General features: G+C 46.4%; 1 protein-coding gene across 6 annotated transcripts in view; it reads right to left on the bottom strand.

Annotated features, from left to right (window-relative positions):
- PHF20 (PHD finger protein 20) overlaps window positions 1–24,473 on the bottom strand; it is a 157,185-nt gene that overhangs the window by 73,559 nt on the left and 59,153 nt on the right. For 4 of the 6 annotated variants that reach the window (XM_088480691.1, XM_088480689.1, XM_088480693.1 and 1 more), the window contains exons 6-10: window positions 21,713–22,088; window positions 21,331–21,432; window positions 20,774–20,992; window positions 19,847–20,032; window positions 12,573–12,629 (exon numbers count right to left, since the gene is read on the bottom strand). In XM_088480691.1, coding sequence (XP_088336817.1) covers window positions 12,573–12,629; window positions 19,847–20,032; window positions 20,774–20,992; window positions 21,331–21,432; window positions 21,713–22,088 — 940 coding nt within the window. The remainder of the gene's footprint in view (window positions 1–12,572; window positions 12,630–19,846; window positions 20,033–20,773; window positions 20,993–21,330; window positions 21,433–21,712; window positions 22,089–24,473) is intronic. The other 2 variants (XM_088480692.1, XM_088480694.1) reach the window with 1 other exon arrangement.

Raw genomic sequence — 24,473 nt, 5'->3', positions numbered from 1 at the left:
GAGGCAAAAGTGTCAAAAGGCATAACAATTGACAAAGGTGTGGACGGAAGACCATGTGGCTGCCCTGCAGAAGTATTCAGCAGAGGCACCCAGCAGGCCGCCCACAAAGGCCCCACTGACCGTGTGGATGTACTTTTACTGAGTCTGGCACCACCAGACTAGTCTGACCTGCGGAATCGTCATATGAATCCATCTGACTAGCGTCCGCTTATCGGCTGGCCAGTCTTATGACTGTCATACAGTAGAAAAAGGAACCTACCTCCTCATGCTGTTGGAGCGATCCACATAATTGTGTAGCATATCCAAGGAAAGCCTCACCTACCGTGAGGCTTGTAGTCTGAAAGCTGGGACCACAATCTCTACATTCATATAGAACCAGAATACCACTCTTGGAAGGTATTCCGCCCTAGTATGAAGTACCGCACTCTCCCGATGACTTAGTAAAACGGGAAAGCGGGATGAAAGTGCTGCTAGATCAGAGACGCTCCAGTCTGACGAGAAGAACATACTCGAGAAATCTAACCCCCTAGGGCCACATTTTCTCAGTTCACCCCGGAGAACATACAAAGTTTTAATAACTGCAGCCAGAAGTAAGTTTCTTATACTCTGAATTACAGAACATCCTTTCTTCAAGGCAGAGGTCTGAAGAACCATGCCGTCCAAGATGGACGAGTCAGATTTAGATACAGGAAGGGATCCTGTATTAACAAGTCCGACCTTAGCCGAAGGCCACGGAGTGTCTATGGAGTGACTCTGCAGGTTGGCGAACCAGCAGCGTCTGGGTCAAGCAGGGGCCATCAGTATTACTGTTGCATATTCCCGTTAACCCTTAGAGGGAGGGATAGCGGGTGAAGCAAATACGCTAGTTTGAAGGTCTACTCTACTGCCAGAGCATCCACAAACACTGTGCCCGTACCTGGGGACCCTGTGCTTGTGACTCAAAGCCATGAGGTCTACCTCTAGAAGACCCATCCATCCACAAGGCTCTGAAATACCTGTGGATGAAGAGCCCACACTCTCTGGCGCGTATATCCTGCTGGCCTAGGAAGTCCACTTCCAAATTAAGGACTCCTGGTATGAACACAACCAATCTCGCTGGAAAATGACATTCTGCCTCCTGATGGATGAGGCAGTCTACTGCGGTGGTGTTGATAGATTGCACCTAGACCGGCCTGCCCCTTTAGTATTTCCTGAGCTTGAAAAGCGCTCCTGAATACTGCCCTTCGTTTCAGAACGTTTTCCCTGGCCGGGCAAATAACAGCTCCTGACAGAGAAAGACTGCCCTGAAACCGGCTTCCAATCTCTTATCAGTGGAACATTTAAAGGCGAATGCCAATGGTACTGGAAAGGGATATTAGGCCTCAACCTTTCTGGTAATATGGATTTTCCTGCCCGGAGAAAACTCCCTACTACGTTCCCTACAACCCCTGGTATTTCAGGTGGTCTCCCATCCAAGTACTAACTGGGCTCAATGCTGCCTAGCCATCAAGATCAAACAATCTTGGGCATGTCCAGTATGGTCTGGCTGTAGTCAGATTTGGGAGGCTTTCCCAACTTTCTGGCATTAGAACACTGGAGCCTCTCCTTATACTGGCTCCACAAGCATCGCTTTGACCCCTCTGATCAGGGAGGAGACGTACTGTTGGAAGACTGTCTTCCTCTCTTGAGAGTGACTCCTGGGAGGAGACCTGTGTGTCCCTAAACACCAGAAGATGTACCAGAATCTGAGGGCTGGACGGAGCGTGAGACCAACCGCCTTCTGATTCTTTTGGCTGTACTAGCCTAGCTGCTTGCCATAACTGCTGGAAGGCTGCTAAGGACGAAGTCACCTTTTCATCCGAGTGAGCACACATGTCCCTCCAGGACAGATGCCCAGGAAGCCTAAACATGGTAGGTTGCAGCTGCTGAAGATACCTTAATATCAGGGTTAACGCAGGAGTCGCCAACCTGTCCACAACCTGCGCTATGATCTGGTAGATTTGACTACTGTGGTGACTCTTTAGAACAGTGACCACCACAACCCATTTATATTAAGTCCAGTGAGGGCACCCCCATCGCCCCTCTCTGTGGCCTGGCCCGCGTAAGGGGCCGACGCCATCTGGTCTTTGGCTGCAAAGACCTAGCAGCCTGTAGTAATTGTTGAACGGCTACTAAAGATGATGCCCTGCCTCAACCACTGCCTACAGCACCTGGTATTCCCAGGTGGTCTCCCATCAAAGCACCAACCAGGACCAACACGGCATAGCCTCCAAAGTCAGATGAGACTACGCATGTCCAGTGTGGTATGGCTGTAGGTGAAATGTCCATTCATGATGGAAACAGAGGGCATAATCCACAGGGGCTGCTACTACAGGTCACACTTGCCACCAACTCAGGGGCCCCAGCCATCTGTCTTACCTTTTCATTGGACATACAAGGTTTATCCAATGTCTAGTATTAATGTGACCATCATTTTACATCCAATGTACCCACGTATCTTTGTAGCGGGTTACATGAGGAGAAACAGTAGTGATAGACTTATACTGACAAGGCAGCATAATACAGCAGATTTCATAAGTCACATGTAATGCACATGATACATAATTATATATAAACATATATATACATACATATACACACATACACGCATATTCACTGTTCATACACACTAAGCTCTCTGGCCAACTACCAAACACCAGGTAGGACCTAGAGCTCTGTATGACCTGATCACCGGAGTGGAGGCATATATACATACATACAACAAAACTTTTAGTCAACTACAAACAGCCGACAAGGCTAAGTAGGACATCAAGCTCTGTATAACCTGGCCATCCACAGAGAGGCACCCAGGAAGATGAACCAAATCTCCGGAGAACATTTGCAAGTAACCTACAACAAGCGTCGGCTTACAGAAAACAGACGTGTGAAGCACTCTCTAACCCAGTGTTGGCTAACCTTGACACTCCAGCTGTTGTGGTACTATATATCCCAGCATGCCCTGCCACAGTTTTAGCATGCCCTAATAGCAAAACTGTAGCAGTGCATGCTGGGTTATGTAGTTCCATAACAGCTGGAGTGTCAAGGTTAGCCAACACTGCTCTAACCCCTAACCACAGTTTAGGGGTTTAAGAAAAATAACATTTTTAACAGTAGCACATTCATGCCTAACTGACTAGTTTTGCAAAATCTACCTGTAGATTTGCCTCAATCGGTACTGAATCCAAGCAACAAAAGTTGGTAGGATACCAATGTTATGCACTTTCCTGGGAACAAGGCATACTCAGGGATAGCCAACTTCCCCCCCCCAATCAGTACTGAACTCAGCTGAGTCTTCCTAATTAGGAGAGAGGGGGGGATGGGCAACCGAGCCCTACCAGTATATGTGAACTACAGTATAGCCCATATAGCCTACAGCTGGGGCCAATGTAATATGTTCATCTTCACACACAGTCTTTCAGAAACAAAGGCAGCATAACTCAGCAAAACGTAACACATTTAAGCAGTACGTTTGCCATAGGCTCTTAATCATAAAGCACACCAGCTTAATAGGATATCTGAGCCTGTTCAACCTACCCGAAGCAAGGTATTTTGGTCCATAATATGGGAAAAGGAAACCCAAGGGAGTGCCTATCCAGAAGCTGGGAGGTTTGTCTACTTGACATAGTAACCACATAATCAGATTGTATGAAATCCTGTGGGGAAAACCCCCCCCCCAGCACAGGGACTTAAGCCGCCTGTCCTTCAGACTCTGAGACATAATAATGAAAAGTTCTGTAAAACCTGAACCAGCAGTAGGAAAAGTATACAGGGAGACTGCCCAGCGTCCTGAAGGAGCAGCATTCAGAGAGCAACTGACATACACTCTGGCTGCCCTATGGAGGCTGGGAGTGGCAACTCACCATCACTGCGCCAGAGGACTGAACTAGTGTGTGGATTGGGGAAGGGGCCGCCGGGGAAGCACACCTCCCCTATGCTGCTTGGACCCCTTATCCCGGCGGTCTAATGTAGGAAACAAGCTGTATGCCTCCCGACCGCAGCTTAACCTGTAGGAAAAAGGTAAAGGGGAAAGACAGTGATTGTTGTTTTTGTGGATACTGTTTCTTATGTAAAAAGAACTGTGACTCCTGTAAACTATCACATGTCATGCATAAACACTCTGCGAGTCATATGCATATAAGCTCTCACTACCACAATCAGCCTAGGCTTAGGTAGGATAGAGCCCTGTAAAAACCTAGACCAGCAGTAGGGAAGGTATACAGGGAGACTGCCCAACGTCCTCTCTTGTAGGAGCAGCGATCAGACAGCAACTGACATACACTCTGGCTGCCCTATATGGAGGCTGGGAAGCGCAATCCACAATCAACTGTGCCAGAGGACTGAACTAGCGTGTGGATTGGGGGAGGGGCCGCCGGGGAAGCGTACCTCCCCTATGCTGCTTGGACCTGCCCGGTAAACTGACCTGGCCGCCGCCACAAGCCCCAGCTGGTCAGGAACATCAAATTCCGGCGGTCTAGGCTAGGAGAACAAGCCGTATGCCTCCTGACTGCAGTGCGCCTCTGGCCAGTCTCACCGCCGGAGGCCGGACCGCCGCGTGGTCCCGACGTCAGAGGTCGCAGCGACCACCTGCTTACCTGCCATCCCCTTGATCCGGTTGCAGTCCAGGGCCAGAAAGCCCCTGCCGACTCCCCTGCCAAGGACCTGCAGAGGCAGCGGTGCCGGAGGAGGTAGTTGCAACGCGTGGCCGATGCGTCTCCAATCAGGCGCGAGGCTGCTTCCAGGACCAGGACAGCTCAGACCACCCGCTGAGAAAGAGTAAAACTCTTTTTCTTTTTTGTTACTCGTCTGCAGGACTGCTCCAGCAGTCCCACTGTCTATGTGGTGAACACACCAAACAGGAAGAACTGGCTACCTGAGACAGGGGGTGGGGTATATGAGGAGGAACCCCTGTGCATCCTGGGAGCAGAGAGCTCGTTTGTGTTAACTGTTTGGTGACCAGGATTCATACTCCAACGTAATGGCTGTGGACCCCATGGACCCCGAAGAAGAAAAATACTTTATCTGCTGGGTGTCAAGAGTTTATTTACCCCAAACTTATAAGCCTGTTAAACAAGTTTAGAAACAAGACTGGGTATTATCACAAATTGTAAAGGGCTGTGGAATTGAATGGTTTGTTGTCTTTCCCAGAAGGGATGTTATTAATTATCAATGCAGTGTTAGGAGTAACTAGAGCATTGCAGGGATACAGGGACCCAAAGAATTGTCTGGTATGTTGACCCCTAAGTACCATTCTGTGACCATGTGTAACTTATCAATCACCGCTTATAATATTTAAGTTTCACTTCTAGGTACAGGTAACTTAATACTTTTAAAATATTTAGGGCCATGTCACTTTATCCAATAAATTTAAACTAAGCAGGTTTTTGATCCTACTGCTCAACAGTGTGCTACCACTTCATTTATATATAATAAATGAATGAATAGTTTAACCAGTTCTAGATTAGGCAAATTTATGTTGAGCTTTAGACTATAGGTGAATTTTTAAAGCAGCACTCACATTAAGTGTAAACCTTGCCGGGCTTTATACTTAATGTGAGTGCAGCTTTAAATTTTCACCTAAAACCAGCGCTAGGTCTTTTCAGAGTTGTATACAATTTTAATTGCAGATAGATATGGCGATTTTTAGCAAATTGTGAATGCGTTGTGGCTTCCATTAGCAATTTAGAGAAATTACGAGCAATTCAGTCATTATCTCCTTTGCAGCTGGATGGGCTTGCTGGCAAAGGAAAATTTGCATGTAGATAAGTGGACGTGTAGATAGAATTGCAGCCTAATCAGAATTGATCGCATGCAGGCATCTGTCCGACTTCAGTAAAAAAATCTGCACAGGAGGAGGGGCTGGCACAAAGGCAGATCATAGTGATGACTACTGCTCTCACGAACAGAGGGGGCTGGGTGTGGGGTGGATGCATAAATGCTGCCAAATCAATAAAAAATATGAGATAGAGATAACAAAGGTAAGTTCTTACCATATTTCTACGAAGTCCATAGGGTTCCACAGGATACCTTGGGGTATAGGCGATGACGTCAGGCATCGGGCACCATAGAGTTAAGTTTTCAGTCCTCCCAGGATGCACTAGGGTCCCCCTCCTATACCCCGCCCCAGAGCCAAGGCATCTCAGTTAGTTACCAAGCCATAGGTCGGAGGAGGAGAAGGAAGAGAGAGAAAAAAAGATCTGGACACACACAAGAATCACATTCTCACCAGAGGGAGACGGAAAAACCGGTGACCAGAGTAAAGCCCATTTGCAGCACAGGTGCGACAGGGCGGGAGTCCTGTGGAACCCTATGGACTTTGTAGAAATAGAGATAACAAGGGTAAGTTCTTGCCATATCTCATATTTTCTACATCAGGGTACATAGGGTATCCACAGGATACCTTGGGGATGTCCCAAAGCAGTATCCTTTAAGGGTGGGGACGCTCCTGTGCTGAAAGGAGAATCCGCCACCCGAAGGAAGCATCCTGAGAGGCGAAGGTGTCAAACCTGCAATACCTCACGAAAGTATGGACAGAGGACCACGTAGCAGCCTTGCAGATCTGGACTGCAGAGGCACCACGTCGAGCTGCCCACGAAGGACCCACAGACCTAGTGGAATGAGCCTTCACAGAAGGAGGAACCGGCAGACCTTCATAATGATAAGCTTCAGAAATAGCCATACAGATCCAGGCTGCCAAAGTTTGCTTTGAAGCAGGCCAACCCTTTTTACGTAAGCCATAGAGGACAAACAAGGCGTCCGACATCCTAAACGAAGAAGTGCGGTCAACATAAGTCCTTAAGGCCCGCACAACATCCAAAGTGGCCTCACCCACTGAAAGGCCAGGTGAGTTAAAGGCCGGAACAACTATTTCCTCATTAACATGAAACTAGGAAACAACTTTGGGAAAGAATTCAGGACGAGTGCGTAGCACTGCCCTGTTCCCATGAAAAATCAAGAAAGGGGGTCTACAAGAAAGAGCCCCTAAATCAGAAACACGTCTGGCCAGAAGGAAAACAGTCTTAGCTGTTAGCCATTTAAGATCCACTGAGCCCAGTGGTTCAAACGGCAGTCCCTGGAGAGGTGGAACAAAGGGTGGCTGAATGCGTAGAACACCTTGCATAAAGGTGCACACATCCGTGATTGTAGCAATCCTACGATGTAACCAGACAGACAGGGCCGAAACCTGCACCTTCAAAGAAGCAAGGCGAAGCCCATGGTCTAGTCCCGCTTACAGGAAGGCGAGAACCCGAGACAGACGAAACTCCCGCGGTGCATAACCTCTCGGTCGACACCACTGGAAGAACGTATGCCACACGCGATGGTATATTCTTGCGGAGGACTAGCCGAGCTCTGAGCATGGTACGCACTACAGAGCTGGAAAACCCTCTGGAACTTAACATGGCCGTCTCAACAGCCACACCGTCAAAGACAACCGAGTCAGGTCCGGGTGAAGACAAGGACCCTGTGACAGAAGGTCTGGACGTAGCGGCAACCACAGAGGACTGTCCACGGACAGACCCTGAAGGTCTGAGAACCAGTGCCGTCTGGGCCATGCGGGAGCTATCAACAGGAGCGTCCCTCCTTCCTGTTTGAATTTCCGGATTACCTGTGGAAGAAGGGAAACCGGCGGAAAGAGATAAGCAAACCGGAACGTCCACCGGACGGACAGAGCATCCACCAGAGACGCCTTTCCGTCTCTTGTGCGAGACCCGTACACTGGCAACTTGTTGTTGTGCCGGGACGCCATGAGGTCGATCTCTGGAAGACCCCACCTGTCCACCAGCAGTTGAAAAACGTCCTGGTGCAGGGACCATTCTCCCGGATGAACGTCCTGGCGACTGAGAAAGTCCGTCTCCCGGTTTAGCACTCCCGGGATGAAGACAGCTGATATGGCCGGAAGATTGCGCTCCGCCCATACCAGGATCCGAGACACATCTACGAGAGCCGCCCGACTTCGGGTTCCTCCATGCCGGTTTATGTAGGCCACGGTGGTAGCGTTGTCCGACTGGACCTGCACTGGGTGACCTTGGAGAACCCGACGTGCCTGCTGGAGAGCGTTGAACACCGCTCGGAGTTCCAAGATGTTTATTGGAAGCTCTGCTTCTGCTGGAGTCCACCTGCCTTGGAACAAGTGTGGACCCGAAACTGCTCCCCAGCCCCGAAGACTGGCGTCCGTCGTCAACAGGACCCAATTCGCCACCCAGAACGGACAACCCTTGTTGAGATGTGTCGTCTGCAACCACCAGGCAAGGGACAGGCGAACCTCCGGAGTGAGCACTATCGTCTGGGATTTTAGAGACTGAGGCAGTCCATTCCACTTGGACAGGATCAGGTGATGCAGAGGTCTGGAGTGAAACTGGGCATATTCCACCATGTCGAACACCGACACCATGGAGCCCAGTAACCTCATCGCCGAGTGTAGAGACACCCGGCGGCTCTGCAGACAACTGCGCACCCTCGACTAAGGCAGAGATCTTTTCCCCCGTCACAAAGATCCTTTGCGGTCTCGAGTCCAATAAGGCTCCGAGGTGCAGAATCCGCTGATACGGGACCAGGGTGGACTTCTGCCAGGTTTATTAACCAGCCGTGCCGTTGCAGTAGCGCAATGGTCAGGTCCAAGTGGCGCAGAAGGACCTCCGGAGATCCTGCCACTAATAGAAGGTCGTCCAAGTACGGCAACATGCGGACTCCCTGCAGCCGCAGTGAAGCCGCCATGACCGCCATCACCTTGGTGAAAACACGTGGTGCTGTCGCCAGGCCAAAAGGTAACGCCTGGAACTGAAAGTGGTCGCTGCGGATTGCAAACCTGAGGAACCGCTGATGGCGCAAAAGAATAGGGACATGCAGGTAAGCGTCCTGTATGTCCAATGACACCATGTAGTCACCAGGTTCCAGCGCCAGAATGATGGACCGTAGGGTCTCCATCCGAAACTTCGGCACCCGCAAAGATTTGTTGAGAGCTTTGAGGTTGAGAATCGGACGAAACGACCCATTGGGTTTCTGCACCAAAAAGAGATTGGAATAGAAACCCTGGCCCTTCTGGGAGAATGGAACGGGCACTATAACTCCAGCCTGGAGCATAGTGTGCAAAACTTTCCGCAGCTCCGTAGCTTTGTTCCGGTCTGATGGTAGACCCGTGGTGAAGAATCGAGCCGGAGGTCTGTGCCGGAAGGAGAGGGCATACCCGTGTGAGACCACCTCGAGAACCCAAGTGTCTGTCGTGGTGACCGACCAACACCGGGTGAACTGCAGCAGGCGGCCTCCCACTTTGGGATCCCCCAAAGGGAGGCCCAGACCATCAGGCCGCAGGCTTGTCATCTGGCTTAGGGGCCGGACGTCTGGTACTCCAGGCCTGCTTCCAGGGCTTGGCCGATTTCTTGGGGCCAGCCTGTCGGGGAAAGGACTGTGTCTTAGGCCTACCCTGGGCCCTATAAGAACGAAAGGACGGAGTACCTGAACGCGAAGGAACAGCAGCCGACGGGAGACATGCCGATTTAGCTGCCGCCAGCGTGGCTAAAATTTTGTCCCGGTCCGGACCGAAGAGAACTTCTCCGTTAAAAGGCAACGCCTCCAAACCCTTTTTGGAATCAGCGTCCGCCTTCCAGGATCGCAACCACAAGGTGCGACGAGCAGCCACAGCTGCCGAAGAAATTCGAGACGCCAGGGTACTAACATCCAAGGCCGCTTCGTTGATATAAGTGGCCGAATCCCGGTGATTGCCGATCAACTCCGTCTGCTCAGCCGAACAGTCGGAATCGAAGGACGCCTCCAACGTATCAGCCCAGCGCTCCATAGCTCGGGCAACCCAGCAAAAGGCCATAGCCGGCCGCGCAGCCCCCCCGCAAGGGAATAGACGGACTTCAGGCAGATCTCCACCTTGCGGTCCGTAGCATCCTTAAGGGAGGACATGGGTGGCATGGGTAATGTGGCACATGAGAATCCACCTGAGGAGGGGATTCCCACTTTGCAAAATAATTGCCCGCAAACGGATACGCCACTGCTAAACGCCTTTGAGGCTGATATCGTTTGCCTGGCTGTTTCCACGCTTCCTCTAGGTTGTCAACTAATTGCCCCGAAAGAGGAAACACTGTGGTATCTCCTTTAACATCTTTGAAAAAGGCGTATTTGGACTTTGATACCGGAGGCTCCTCATCCTCAATAACTAAAGCAGTACGGACAGCACGAATAAGGCCAGGTATATACACCTTAGACTTAGCGTCCGACTCTTTAGGGCGGGAAGTTTCCTGGTCAGAAAGATCCACAATCTCCCCATCATCGGACGTCCCGTCGTCATCCTCATAAGGAGCAGACAGACGCCACCGGCCGCATCACAGACTCCCCTTGTAACACTTCTTGCAACTGCTGTACAGAGCTTGTTAACGAATTAACCCACGCAGGCTCATGAGAGACCTGAGGGGTGGAAATAGGGAGACTGTGGGGTACCATCAATTGTCTTGGGAAACCCTGCATGGGTGACGACACCACTGACTGCTGGGACAAACCCATCTGAGTGAGGGCAGGCTGCGGAGCTAACTGGCCCACGAGGGTTGTAAGCGCTTTGGCAAAACAAGCCCAGGGCGGCTCCTGTACCGGAGCTGTGACCGTAATCGGTCGCGTCAACGAATAACACCGTCGACATAGTCCTTCCGTCCCCCTCCGCTATAGGTACCTTGCATGTAGTACATAAAAGCTGGAGAGGAAAATCACTTTCAGACATAATGGTAAGTATGTGACCCCTCTCACTGATACTTGTTAGTATAGTGTGAGATCACCCTGCAAGCACCGCACGGGCTTTAGCAGAAAGAACAGGGACAGTTAAATGCTGACAGATAGAAAATGAAAGTACAGGCAGCAGACGCTAGCATAGGTCACATACAATGCAAAGAAATCAATTCCTGCACTATCAGCGCTGATCCTCAACTACACAGACTCAGAGCCTGGTAGGACACAGCGCTGCATACACAGACCTTATCCAACGGAGGAGAGGTATGCAGGGGGACCCAGACCACGATGCCACCGTTCTTCAGCGTCCAGCAGCGCTCACCATGCTTCTTCCAAAGATGGCCACCGAGGAGCAGAGAGGAGGCCGGCCTGGGGGAGGAGCGCTGACACAGGACCAGTCAGCGTGTGCAGAGAGGGCTGTGTGCAGCAGGGGAGGCGCCGGCTGCGAGACAGGGAAGGTGCGCTCCCCTGGCATGCATTTAACCCCTGGGACGCCGCAGCGCTATCGCTCTGCCGCGGTCCTGCTGTCCCAGGGGGGTTAGTGGAAGCGCAGGTTAGAACCTGGCTCCACGCTGCAGCCAGTCCCCAGGGAGCCCCCTGCCTGGGGACTCTGGACCATGTGTTTCAGCGGGGAACCACCGCGGGACCCCGCTGTTTACCTTTGTCCCCCTTGATTCCGGCCATAGTCCTAAACATCTGGGGCGATGTCTACCAGCATCCCCAGATCAGTACCGGCGTTCTGGTACCGGCGGAGGTGTAGGGAAGACAGCATGGACGTCAGGACTGACTGTCCATGCTGTACTTCTAGATGTGCAGCCACAGCTGCTTGAAGGAAACTTCAGGGGCTCTTCTTAGCCCCCACTCCAACAGGTGCACCCGACTCCGGTCGGGCACCAAACTAAACAGATGCCTTGGCTCGGGGGCGGGGTATAGGAGGGGGACCCTAGTGTGCATCCTGGGAGGACTGAAAACTTAACTCTATGGTGCCCGATGCCTGACGTCATCACCTATACCCCCAAGGTATCCTGTGGATACCCTATGGACCCTGAAGTAGAAAGGAAGATGTTCACAAGGATTTCTGAATGCAGAAAGCAGCTGGGACTGCGACTACTTTACGTGCGACTCAGTATCAGGCCTGTCTCTAACCTCATATTTACGGTGTCATCAGCCCCAAAAGTACACTTATGAGACAGGAAATCTGTTTGGTTAACATCCCTGCTGTCTCTAGCATACAGTGTTCAAAATTAATGGTACTGAAAGTCACTTCCGCAGTCAGTGGCTAGAGTTGCTAGGAAATTAGCTAATATCTCCTAATTTCGATAGTTAAGTATTTCTAGGAATGTAGGGAAGATCCTGACTAATTCCGGTCACTAAAATAAATAAATCTAGGGAAACTTGGATCTACAGTAGTGACAGGTTCCATATAAAACGGTTATAATATCCAAACAGTGTGCAATTTCACAAAAGAGTAAAGCTATATACTGAATGAAGTCACTCCATGTACGCCAAACAGCCATTAACGTTATGGTTGTGTGCTTTACTTGTACTTCATTCACTTTAACACAAAGAAAAGCATTGTGCCAGCAAGCTGTGTGTTAAAACAGAAGTAAAGGCATTTTTTTTCCTTAAAATGCAGCCAGTAATAAGCAAAGATATGCATTTAGTCACGTTATACAGTATAATTGTGAAAAACATGGATTTAGGAGACAAAGTATAATATTACAAATAGAGCATAGTAAACTACTTTCAGATGATAAAACTGAAACATCAATATTAGGCATAACTGGACATAGAAGACAGGATTGCGCAAATAATACAATAAATAAGTATCTTACAAGGTTCTCTACTGTATTTAGCAGAATTGTCAGATCGTGGATTCCGCTTCATAGGAGCTAGGGAGAAAAACCCAGACAAATAAATTAGCACTACTTATTGTCTAACCTAAATTATTTTTAAGGTTGGTCTCTGATCTAATTTAAAAAGTTGGATTCCTTGGATAATAATTTGTTATTGCAACTCAATTTACTCTAATGGGTGGGAACCATTATAAGCTATTTAGTAGACGTGGTTGATAGTCTGTAGCAAGTCCAATATGATCAGTGGAAAAATAAACACTCGAAAAGTAAATTATTCCTAAAGAACACAAAATTATACAAAAGGTTCACAAACCATAACTGGTCAATTTTTTTTTTAATCCATGTGATCTTATAATGTAATACAGGCCAAATGTCCTTTACATCACTCCTTCAAATGGCTAATAAAGTTTAACCTTAACGGCCAATATAAACTCCCGAAATTTGCTGGAACTGGGGTAATTTTGGTGAAATAGCCACTAGATTTAAAGCACCATTTAGTTGCTGCAAATCGCCAGCTATTACATTTGGGGCAATGAGTAATGTGCATAAGAAAAATTTCTGCTACAAAATGAAGTCTTTCCTCCAACATTTGTATTTCTAATATACTTCTCAAAGAATTTAGTCACAAATACTACAGTTTCTTTGCACAAACCAATTTTTAACTAAGTGGCAACACACAACATACAGTCATGTGGCTCCAATGAGTTAGATCCCCATACAAAAACATTTGATGAAACCATTAAGCTGCTGTAGAACTTAAACATTCCAATCCATTATATTTAACATAGAAGACTAGTCAAACATCAAGTCACTGATTGGGGTCCACAGTCAACCACCACTAGGATTGCGTTTTTGTTATTTAGCTGACCAGAATTTATCTAGTCAGTCATTAAATTGACAATACACAGACTCAACTACAACTGAAACATATCGGGAATCAGAGTCTTATATATAGGTCCCAGGCACAAGCACCTGCTACCTTTGGACTTCTATGCGTCTATGCTTCAATCAAGCAGCGGACTCAAAGTAAGCTGTGCAAGCTCCTGTGATGAGCACCTGTTGCTTTCAAAGATAGTAAGGTTCCTCTGCTCTCGCAGATCAGCAGCTACTGTTGTACAGCTCAAAGTGCCTTCAGCCTGCATTGCTGCAACAGAACCCAGACAACAGCAATAGCTGGATCAAGCTCATATCACCTACCCGGCTGGATAGAATGTTTTTTTACTAACTGCACACTGAGGTGCATTCACCAGCCTGACGCTTCAATCTACCAAATCCTGGATGTTGAGGATTAATTGAAACTCTGCTACGCTACTGTACATTGAGCCATTTAACACACAAGAGACATTTGGAGAATCTGTGCCAACAAAGGTACTGTTGATGCATTGTTTACTGAACTACGAGCCATATCTTTTTTCCCATTGACCTATAATATATTCAGCATAATCACTGATCTTTATTACCTTATAATGGCCTGCAGTGGGACAGCAGTGCAATTAAAAATATACATTTGTACCAACACCTGTATTTTGTAAGAAAGTTTCATATCCATATCAAGTGAATATTACTTGTAATGTTTAATTATGCTATATATTTAGTGGTTTTAATTTTGTGTTTATGAAATTATATATAATTATTGACTGAACACTTGAGACATTACTAATACAGTTGACCTCCCTTTTGTTATATAATTTTTTTGGGGGTTATGCAGTTTATTGCAATTTCCCTTCTTGAAAGCTGCATTGTCTATCCCTAGATCCCTGAGAAAGTGCCTGCTCTGTCATTTACAGCTTTATTTTTATAGGCCAGAGGTTCCCAAACGCGGTCCTCAAGGCTCCCCAACAGTTCAGGTTTTAGAGATATCCATGGCTGAGCACAGGTGGTTAACTCAAATTGACTGAGGTAATAATTAAGCAGCTTGTGCTCAACCATGGATATCTCTAAAAGCTGAACTGTGCGGATCCTTGAGGACCGCAGTAGGGAACCTCTGTTCTAGGCAATAATATCCCCTCATGGATATCTTTAAAATTATATAAAGTTTATACTCCCCAACCTTAGTTGGAGATCAGAAGTTCAGCCTCATTACATTGATCACATTAAAAAATAAATATTTTGCCAAGGATGGGGAGGAATCTGTACAAAAATTACACAAACCAAATACGTTTTTAAAAAGGCATTGGGTTTCCCATTTCTGGTTAAGATCTATACTCGTATATTTTACTCCAGTAACTAAAAGAGTACTACCATTACTGTGCAGAAATCAAAACTCCAAAATATGAACTTACCACTCAAACACCCAACAAATCAGAAAACAGGATTTTGGTACTTACCGTTAAATCAATTTCTCAGATTCCATAGGTGACACTGGAGTTACACTGGAGGTGATCAGTGGAGCCTGGCACTTTAAATTTCAATAGAAAGAAGTTGGCTCCTACCCTTCTATACCCCCTCCTGACCCAATTAAGATTAACCAAGCCCGAATGGAGACAGTAGAGACAACAGAGGAAGGAACAAGGAAAAGGAGGAACCAACAGGAGCACCACGTACTGCAAACAAACAGGCAGATACAACAAGAACCATGGCCGTAAGGACAGCTCTGGCCGGGCATCCCGTGTCCCCTATGGAAACGGAGAAATGGATTTAACGTTAAGTACCAAAATCTTGTTTCCTTTATCCACTAGGGGACACTGGAGTTACACTGGGGACGTCCCAAAACATTCCTCCCGGGAGGTGGAGCGCTGAGACACCTGCAAAACCTTGCGACCAAGCTCCAAAAGGTATCAGTAGTAGAAACCAACAAAAAGGTATGAACCATGGACAAAGAGGCCGCACGACAAAGCTGCGACGCAGAAGAACCTCTGCAAGCAGCCCACGAAGTACCAACCGACCGCGTGGAGTGCGCCGGGAGCTGGCCACATACACCTGATGGATAGCCAAACTTATCCACTTAGAAAGGGGCTGCTTGGAAGCAGGCCATCCTCTCCTGGAATCATCATGAAGCACAAACAGAAAAATTGATTTGCGCAGGGCCTTCGTCTGGGCAACATAGATCCGGAGGGCCCGAACCACATCAAGCAATGGGGAAGAGGCATAGTCAGCCAACAACACCAGGACTATAATAGGGTGGTTTATGTGCAGGGTAGAGACCACCACCTTTAGCAAGAAGGCCGGCTTCATACGAAGCTCAGCCCGATCATCATGGAAGACAAAATATTGGGAACGACAGGACAATGCCCCAAGCTTTAAACACCCACCGAACAGAAGCCAGAGCTAAAAGGGAGGACAGGTACTTGAGATCCACCTCCTCCAGAGTTTCAAACACCGGCGATTGGAGCAGGTTAACACCAGGTTCATACACCATGTTCATACTCCAAAGAAGCGAAAAGGCAGCCCTGGATAAAGACAAACGAGGAGCTTTTTCCTCCTGTAGCCAGGGCAATCCATTTGTCTAATTTTTAACTAAACAAGACCTCCCCCACAAACGGCAGAGCCTCTACTGCCCGCTTTAGATTCCGCATCAGCCTGCCAGGATCGAAGCCAGACGAGCAGCAACTGCTGAGGCAGAGATCTTCGAGTTAACCTGGCCTACGTCCATGGAGGCCTCATTCAGGCATATGCCAGAATCCCTAATGTGCTTCTAAAGGGGGGGGGGGGGTGGATCAGCTCCGCTCGGTAAACATTGGCCTTCGACCAGCTGTTCCGCCCATTTTTCTACGGCTTTGTTCACCCACGCACCGACTAAGGCCGGTCTAAGTGACATACCTGCTGCCATGTAGATGGATTTTAAAAGGTGCTCTCCAGTTTTCCATTTGAGCTATCATGTAAGGACGTGGCCCCTGGGACAGGAAGAGACATCTTCTTGGACAGTCGGGACACAGACAGATCCATCGGAGGTGAGGTCTCCCACTTGACCCTATCTACAGAAGAAAAGGAGTCAAGGGAAAGGAAATGCCTGAATGTTTTGGAATATTTTACCAGGCTGTTTCCAAGCTGCAGTCAGCTGGTTTTCTAACTGAGGTGAAGTAGGGAAAGTAACTGACAATCTTTTTTTTTTTTTATAAAAAAAGATAGTCATCCAGAGACTCTGTCACGTCTGAGTCTGAAATCTTAAGTAAATGACGGACAGCTAACATAAGGGACTCTTCTATACCCTGTGGACCAGAATCCTCTACCTTGATTCAGCTCCAATCTCACCTTCCTCCCATTGAGAGAACAATCTGCATCAGAGTAATCCCCAGACTGAAGGAGAGCAGGGAGGTGTCTTCTAGCAAAGCAAAGCAATCTGCGCTTTTGGAGGACTCCAGCATCCTGTCTCCCAGTTCTCTAAAGTGGGAGACCTGAACTTTACCCTCCACTGAGCGTACTAGGCCCTGAGCCAGGGCAGGATCAGACACCTGTGATCAAGGCAGGGAGCCAGAACTGGACCCCACTCCTCTGGCGGACTTCTCCCAGTGGGAGGCTGCCATCTCCAGAGACAATTCTGACATTGCAACTGCTAAGGGGATAAGGTGAGCCCCAGCATTGGAATCCCGAACGGCGAGACATCAGCGCGGGGTGGGGATATGACTTAGGTTTAGGCATCCCGGGTGGTGTTATCGATAGGCTGCGGGAGGGGGGAGGTTAGGGTTAGGCTCCTGGGGGGACAGGGACAGGAGCAGCCACCACAGGAGCGGAGCCTACAGACTCACAAGTTTCACACAGAGGGCCTGATTCAGAGCCGCTCGGAAGCGGCCGCTCGTTCGCTCCGAGTGATGTTCGCACAACTGCGCATGCATATGGGTTGTAATACGCATGCGCGAACCATTCATTGCGGTTGGAAATTGTGTGCTCGCAAAATAGCGAATGCCTGCTAATTTGAGTGACAGGATGAGGCGTTTGCAGGTGGTAACAGGGGAAGGTGCTTGAAAACAGGGAGTGGTGATCCGAATGCAGGCGTGCCAAAACGGGCGTTTTAAGGGTGTGCATAATTAACAAAGCAGCGTCATTGACCACGTCACTTGGTTGTTTCTTAGCCTGAACTGTTCGCATGCTTGCGGTAGGAAAATCTAAACACAAGCACTGCGAGCAGTTCAGATACCTTTCGATGTACTCGATTAATCAAATAGCGGAGATGACGTATGATGCGAGCGGCCAGAGGGCGTTTTTACAAAATAGCGAGCGCATATTTCGTTCGCTCGCTGAGACATAGAGGCGTCAACAGACCGCACAGAGCGAGCGCTCAATTTAAATAGCCGGCCCCTTTTTCTGAATGAGCGAGTGCAAATAGCGTCCGGCTCTGAATCAGGCCCAGAGTCCCGTAGTCAGAGCGAGCCTTTACATTTAGCACAAGCAAACACCCTCTAGGAAATGTTTCCTTGTCAGAGGAGTTTCCTTTTCCTACCATGTAGTTACAGAGCAGCGGCAAAACAGTGTAGAGGACACAGCACTCAGCCAAACATAACCGCTTCATACAAGCACCCACTCTCTGAGAAGCTAACAGACAGAGAAGTTACCAGCAGCACATTTATAGAGTGTCAGCCTATAGAGAGGGAGGAGTGATAATTCGATGCAACCTCCACCAATGCAGGCAACAATGTGCGGTCCCGCACCACACACTCCCGCAGTATTACTCACAGTCCCTGGGGAGGATTTGTGGTGTCCAGGAAGCTGGCTGCTGTAGGTGCTGGATGCGCTAAATACAGATGGAAGATGGCGAGCGACCGCGTGCGGAGTGCCGATGGGAAGCCACCATACAATGAGAGGCATCCTGGCACAGGTATCCAAGCGGGGGTGCAAGATTGGCCACTAAGTCCCGCCTCCAGCCTGACACCAGCAATCTTTGAATAAATTGAAGGGGTCAAGGGTCCTCCGATGCAGTGCTACAGTAACTGCTCTGTGAAAAGCTAGCACTGGGGCACTGTGTGAATCGCACTGCCTATGCCACAAAGCTCTGTTCTGCTGGGTGCGCTCCTATTGGGCTGGGGGTACCGCGTCTTAGGAAGCAGCAAACCACTCTCTCTGCTAATCAAGGAGAGTGGGCATACTTAACTCTGCTCAGCTGGCCGGTGCACAGAGGGCCTACAGGATTCGATGAACCTGGGGCCAGGGACCCGGACACTGGCCATAGTAAGCCGTGGCGGGCTCACAAGGAGTAAGCAGACTACAGCAGCCTGTAGTTGTCCTGTTGAAGTCTTGATAGAGGTCAAAGAAAATAAAGTAGAAGAGGAAGGCCCTGAGAAGCACGAATCTAACCTGGATCAGGTGGGGGTTCTACTGAAATTTAAAGTACCAGGCTCCACTGATCACCCGTCTATACCCCAGGATAACTCCAGTGTCCCCTAGTGGATGAAGAAATCTGGATACTAATAAAATATTTACTTAACCTGTCCACATTTACTTTTGCACTGACTGAACCTTTAATTCGCTTGGTCATTTTTTTTATTTTTCATTTCTTACAGCAAACCCAGGAGAGTGTCTATGCAATTTTACAATCGCCTTGTCATTACATAATAGACTGGCTACTACCTGATCAAAGTGGTTTGGGCAGAACCAAATCACTGAGTTATCCATTGTAACCAAGTTGAACTCCAAAGTTTTCTCAATTAGCCAAAATGACAATTTATTTTTATTATTTAACAGTTCCATTGGCAAAAACATTTATCTTGACTGGAATGACTTATACAGTAATTTGAATAACCTGTTAAGAAAATAGGTGATGATTTAAATATGGACAATTTAGCTAGCAAAGACACGTGATCGAACGGTTTACTGAATTTTCAAAAATGTTCCCCACAGCAATAAGGCATTGCATATATCAGTGTAAGAAACAGGACAAAGACAGAAGCACAAAGGACACAAATTAACAATACATGTAGAAAACTAGAGGGGAGATCAACTTGAGTATGCAATGTGCATACTGATCAACCAGTTCTAATTGTTAAAATATTAGTCAAAGATAACATATGAAACCTTGTCCCAGCAGATTAGGACAGACTAGACTAGTGGTTTGAGGATAACCAATAGAAAGCACTGTTAACAGAAACAATCCAGCAGCGATCAGCTAGAAAACAACACACAATGTTGGTTAGGTGCCAAGTAAGCAAGTTACAGCCACTTAGCATTTACATTATAAGGGCTGTGAACAAACCAGAAGTGTTAATTTAACTCCATATCAGGCTCTACTATTGTTATTATGCAAGAGAAAAAAAAATGAAGCTGCAAGTCCATATACTGAATTTATACAATGCTATATACAGAAAAGCAAGCATTGTGTTAACCTGATAGTGCAGTGATCATCTGAATTTCATTCAGTGCGGGAATTTCTTTGACCTGGTCATCAGATTTATGTTCTGGGAGACTGTTCAGGACATCGGCTGAAGCAGACTCCGCAATATCCTCTGAAGATTGCAGCTTCTTTACATCAGGAGGCTCGGGGACCACAGCAAGAGTCTCCTCGGTCTTCCCTTTAAAGTGAAAAAAATAAAAGTTTAAAATGCAAACTGTTACAAACTATTATCGACATCCATTTGTGAAGAGCCACAGTGTTCTACAGCACTGGATTGTGGTTTAAAAGGATATTCAAGACATCAAAAATTCAAATGTGAATAAGGGTAGTGATGGCCATGCTTATGAGAAAGATTACACTGGGCAACAGTGAAAATGTTTCAGAAGTGAATATAGCTACTTCTATTTTATTTCAGGACGTGAAGAACGAATATGACATTTAGAACTCTAATAGCCATCAGTTTAAAGACATGGCCCATTTATGATGATGTAGAGGTATTTTGTTAAATACTAGGGAATTTTGGCATCTAGATAATATATAGGTTAGCAAGCCTGAATGCAGGAATGATTAGTCATTGTAGGCTATGGAAAACATGTACAGCCATGGTAGGGAACTCCACAGGTGGGTAGCAGCATGGGAGAGGTTTATGAAAGAGGAAAGGCACAGATCAGATCGAAGTGGAGTGATTATTTGAAATGTATGAAAAATCAGTCCTGTTTTGGACAAGAGGGAGAAGACAGGCTTATTTGCTTTAGTGCAATCGAATAGATTGGAGGCAGAAATATCTTAAAAAAAAAAAAAAAAAAAAAAGATCAGTAATTAAAAAGGGCAAAAATATTTTTAGGGGGAATTATATGAATATACTAAAAATAAATCTTTATCCCCTAAATAAGAGGTAAAAATTGGAAAAGCACCACACCTTCCTGTTTCACAAGTGGATCACTCTCAGACAGCGATTCCTCCACTGGTGCAGATGGCGCTGTTACCTCCATAACAAGCAGGTCCTCCTGATTCCTGCTTGGAGATAGCTTAGTAGGTCTACTGAGCTTTTCATCCTCACCATCCTCAGCACAAGACTGTGGTTCTCCAAGTGATACATTTTCATTTTTTTCATGTGCATCTGAAGCAGCATTCTTTCCTGTGATCAAAATACATTTTAAAATGATTATATTATATTATAAGCTTCTGGTTTTGTTAAATGACAGATACTCAAGTTACTGCAGATAGGTTTAGGCCTATTAAATCATCTCAGTACTACACATGTCACAGAATACATGCAGAGAATATACAAAATCGGATCCTGATTTAAGGGTATTTGTATTAGCTGACAAAGGTCAACGTACTGGTACCAAAATAATACACCACTTCGTTTTAAATATTGCACCGCTACAAAGAACTTTACAGAGAATTTTATGACAGTTTGGGATATTCTAAGGATTAATACCCACTCACAGACAGCCTATCAGATTTACTAACTTTTTTCCAGCCGTGGTCGTTTGATATGAATTTCTGACGCTATTGAGATCTTTCTTCTTCTTAGCTCCAACATTACTGGCTGAAGGGTTTGTGAAGCTTGGTCTGCCAAAACATGTTATGAAAAGGAAAACCCATTTTACATATTTAACAAATTCCAAAACTAGAAACCTGCTGTTATTAACTAACCAAGGCAAGCATTAAGCATTTTTTCTGACCAGTGTGTTTAACAACAGTCTATTAATATTTACTGATGCTACCCATTCAACTATTTACACATCTTCCAGTTTGCATTCCATACTTAGTAAGTAGTGTATGGCCTCAGTTCATGTGCATGATAAACAAGATAACTTCTACTGAAGCGTAGCTCCCTTAGGCCACTTACCAGAAGATGCAAGAGATGAGGAAATATCCCGTTTCTTCCTGCGGTCACCATTTTCATGTGGTGCTTTCGAGCTCTCATTCTGCCCACTTCTCTCGTCTGTGCGGGTTTCTGCAGAAGATTCTCTTTCATTTTCAGATATGTTTTCTTTGTCTTCTTTCTCATTTTTTACAATAGGAAGCTTGTTCTTTTCACATGTTAGTGGCTTCTTGTCCTTATCGGGCTGGGCTGCTTTTTTATCTGTAGTCGGAGGTTTCTCTTTTTCTACAGTGGTATTCTCTGAGGTTTTTTTCTGTTCTCTAAATTTCCCTCTATGTTTATCAGAAGGGGAAACGCTTTCCGTGGGCCTCTCCCTCTGCTTTGAACGAGCGACATTGCCCTAAAAGGAATTTGTCAGTTATAGAGGGTTCTGAGTGTTTGTACAGCGTCATATAGTTATCTAGAGACTACTGAGAAGATCATCAGGCAACAATTGTTAGGACTACCAACCTACAGACAAAAGAAATGCCGTATGACAGGAAAACCCAACACTGTAAAAACTAGACATTTGAATTACAAACTAAACTTTTGTTATACTTTCTAGTTAGTACAATTAGAGGGAAAGAAATGTCAGCCAGTGAAACAAAAATCTTAATGAACAGACTGTAGCTTATAATAGAGGATGGGGGGACATATTTTGTACTGAACAATTTAATTAATAGTGATAATAGTCAGGAAACCAACATAGGCATATAAATGGCATACAATTGGCCTCGTCTTATATCAGGGTTGGTGGCGCTCCCAAAAGTCGAGGAATACTGTATTGGTTAGCACAAAGGAGAAAAGGGGTCTCTCTTTGCTGGGGCACACTTTAGATTTGACAATATGTGTATTTAGAAAACATAACTTATTAGAAAAGTATATTAAAATAAATATCCTGACTAAACAGACACAAACACAGTAAAAATATTTATGATAAGTACTGATCACTACCTACTTGTATTTAAAGTTAGCGAAAATATTCAGAAAAAGGTCATTAGACTCTGAATTTCATAGTAAACATGTATGTAATAGGATTGCAGTTATATTAGGAGGAAGTCTCTCTCTTCTGACCCTTGTAATATCATTATTAGAGTTATCAACCACATAGAAATTTATACCAGGGAGAGTGGTAGATTGGCACCACAATGAGAGTCCAACACGGTTAGTGAGGTAGAATACGGGATATGGTAAAATGTTTAGAGATATTAGCAGTTTGTACCCTCTAGAACAGGCCTGGTCAACCTGTGGCTCTCCAGCTATTGTGAAACTACAAGTCCCGGCATGCTTTACTTGCTGATCGGTGCAAGGGTATGTTGGAATTTTTAGTTTCACAAAAGCTTGAGAGCCACAGGTTGAACTACAAGTTCCAGCATACCCTTGCACCAATCAGCAAGTAAAGCATGCCGGGACTTGTAGTCTCACAACAGCAGGAGAGCCACAGGTTAGCCAGGCCTGCTCTAGCAGTATACATATCTGCATATTGTCAGTAACAACAATGTGATGCACATAAAACATAGGCCCGTATTCAATTTGAAGCGTTAAGTCCAGATCCGCGTTAAGTTAACGCCGATGACTTCATTATCGCCTATTTTGGTTTTCCTCCGTATTCAATTTGAAAGACTTTCCGCCTCAATGTAATAGGCGGTAAAGTATCGCCGATGAATGGCAGGCGGAAAAAATTGCAGAATTGGGGTTTTGGGGTGCAACGCTTCGGGAACCCCCCTGCAGCCTTCAGACAACCCTCCAAAAGGTCAAAGTTACAAACTAGCAAAATTGACTGTGGGGGGGACCCAAGTATGCCACAAGTGTTTTTTTGATTGCAGGTGTTTGCGGCAGGTGGATTTTTCATCTTCACTTTAGCAACTTTTAAATATGCTGACCCCCATCTTCAAGTACCCCAAATTTGCTGGGATAAGTCATTTTCTGGAAAAAAATACTCCTAAACACTATTCTGCATCAGGTATAGAAAAACGCTATTTAGCAGCTATTGAGCCCATTTAAAACACCAAATACCTTTAGCAAGCCAAATCGGGGGTACCATAGTGAACCACCATGTCAGAGCATCATTTGGGGGCTAACAGGCTGATTTCCCCAAAAATGACAGTACTTTCCGCTTGTTACAGTATCGCCGGGTGCCGTTTACGCGTACTTTCAAATTGAAAACGGGGTAAAGTGTGCACGCGTGCGATACTTTAACGCCTACAAAACAGGCAAAGCCAGCGTGTAGTCCGGGCTGCGTTAAGTTAACGCGGCTCAGCTCAAATTGAATACGGGCCATAGTCAGCAAAGTTATATAGAGTAACTGTGAATCTGAAAGGGGTACCTCTGAGATACAATTTCCTATTCAAACATACACTTTAAAGAGAATATGCAACATGTGACACAGCGTAGTATACTTAACTGATCAGCAGCAGAATCTTATCGAATAACAGTACATCTGAGAAGAGTACATCTCATGAACAATTTTCTATTCAATCATACATTTTAATGAGCATATACAACATGAGTAATTGATCAGTAATTCTTTTTAGCATATGGCGACTGTTTCACAGCAAAAAGACTATCAGGGGTATTCAATATGGGAGCGAAAAGTCCGTGCTGGACTTTTTGCTCCACATCAGAGATTTTCCTGGGATAAAGTATCGGGTGCGCGCCCGCTTTTTCCCCGTATTCAATATAAAAGCTACGAAAACGGGAACCTGCGAAGTGGAATCTGCGAAAAAATACAAAATTTTCCTGGAAT

The sequence above is a fragment of the Taudactylus pleione genome, unplaced genomic scaffold (genome assembly GCF_031769625.1).
Source record: "Taudactylus pleione unplaced genomic scaffold, aTauple2 ptg000256l, whole genome shotgun sequence".
In the NCBI taxonomy this organism is placed as follows: domain Eukaryota; kingdom Metazoa; phylum Chordata; class Amphibia; order Anura; family Myobatrachidae; genus Taudactylus; species Taudactylus pleione.
This window is presented reverse-complemented; position numbering and strand designations above follow the sequence as displayed.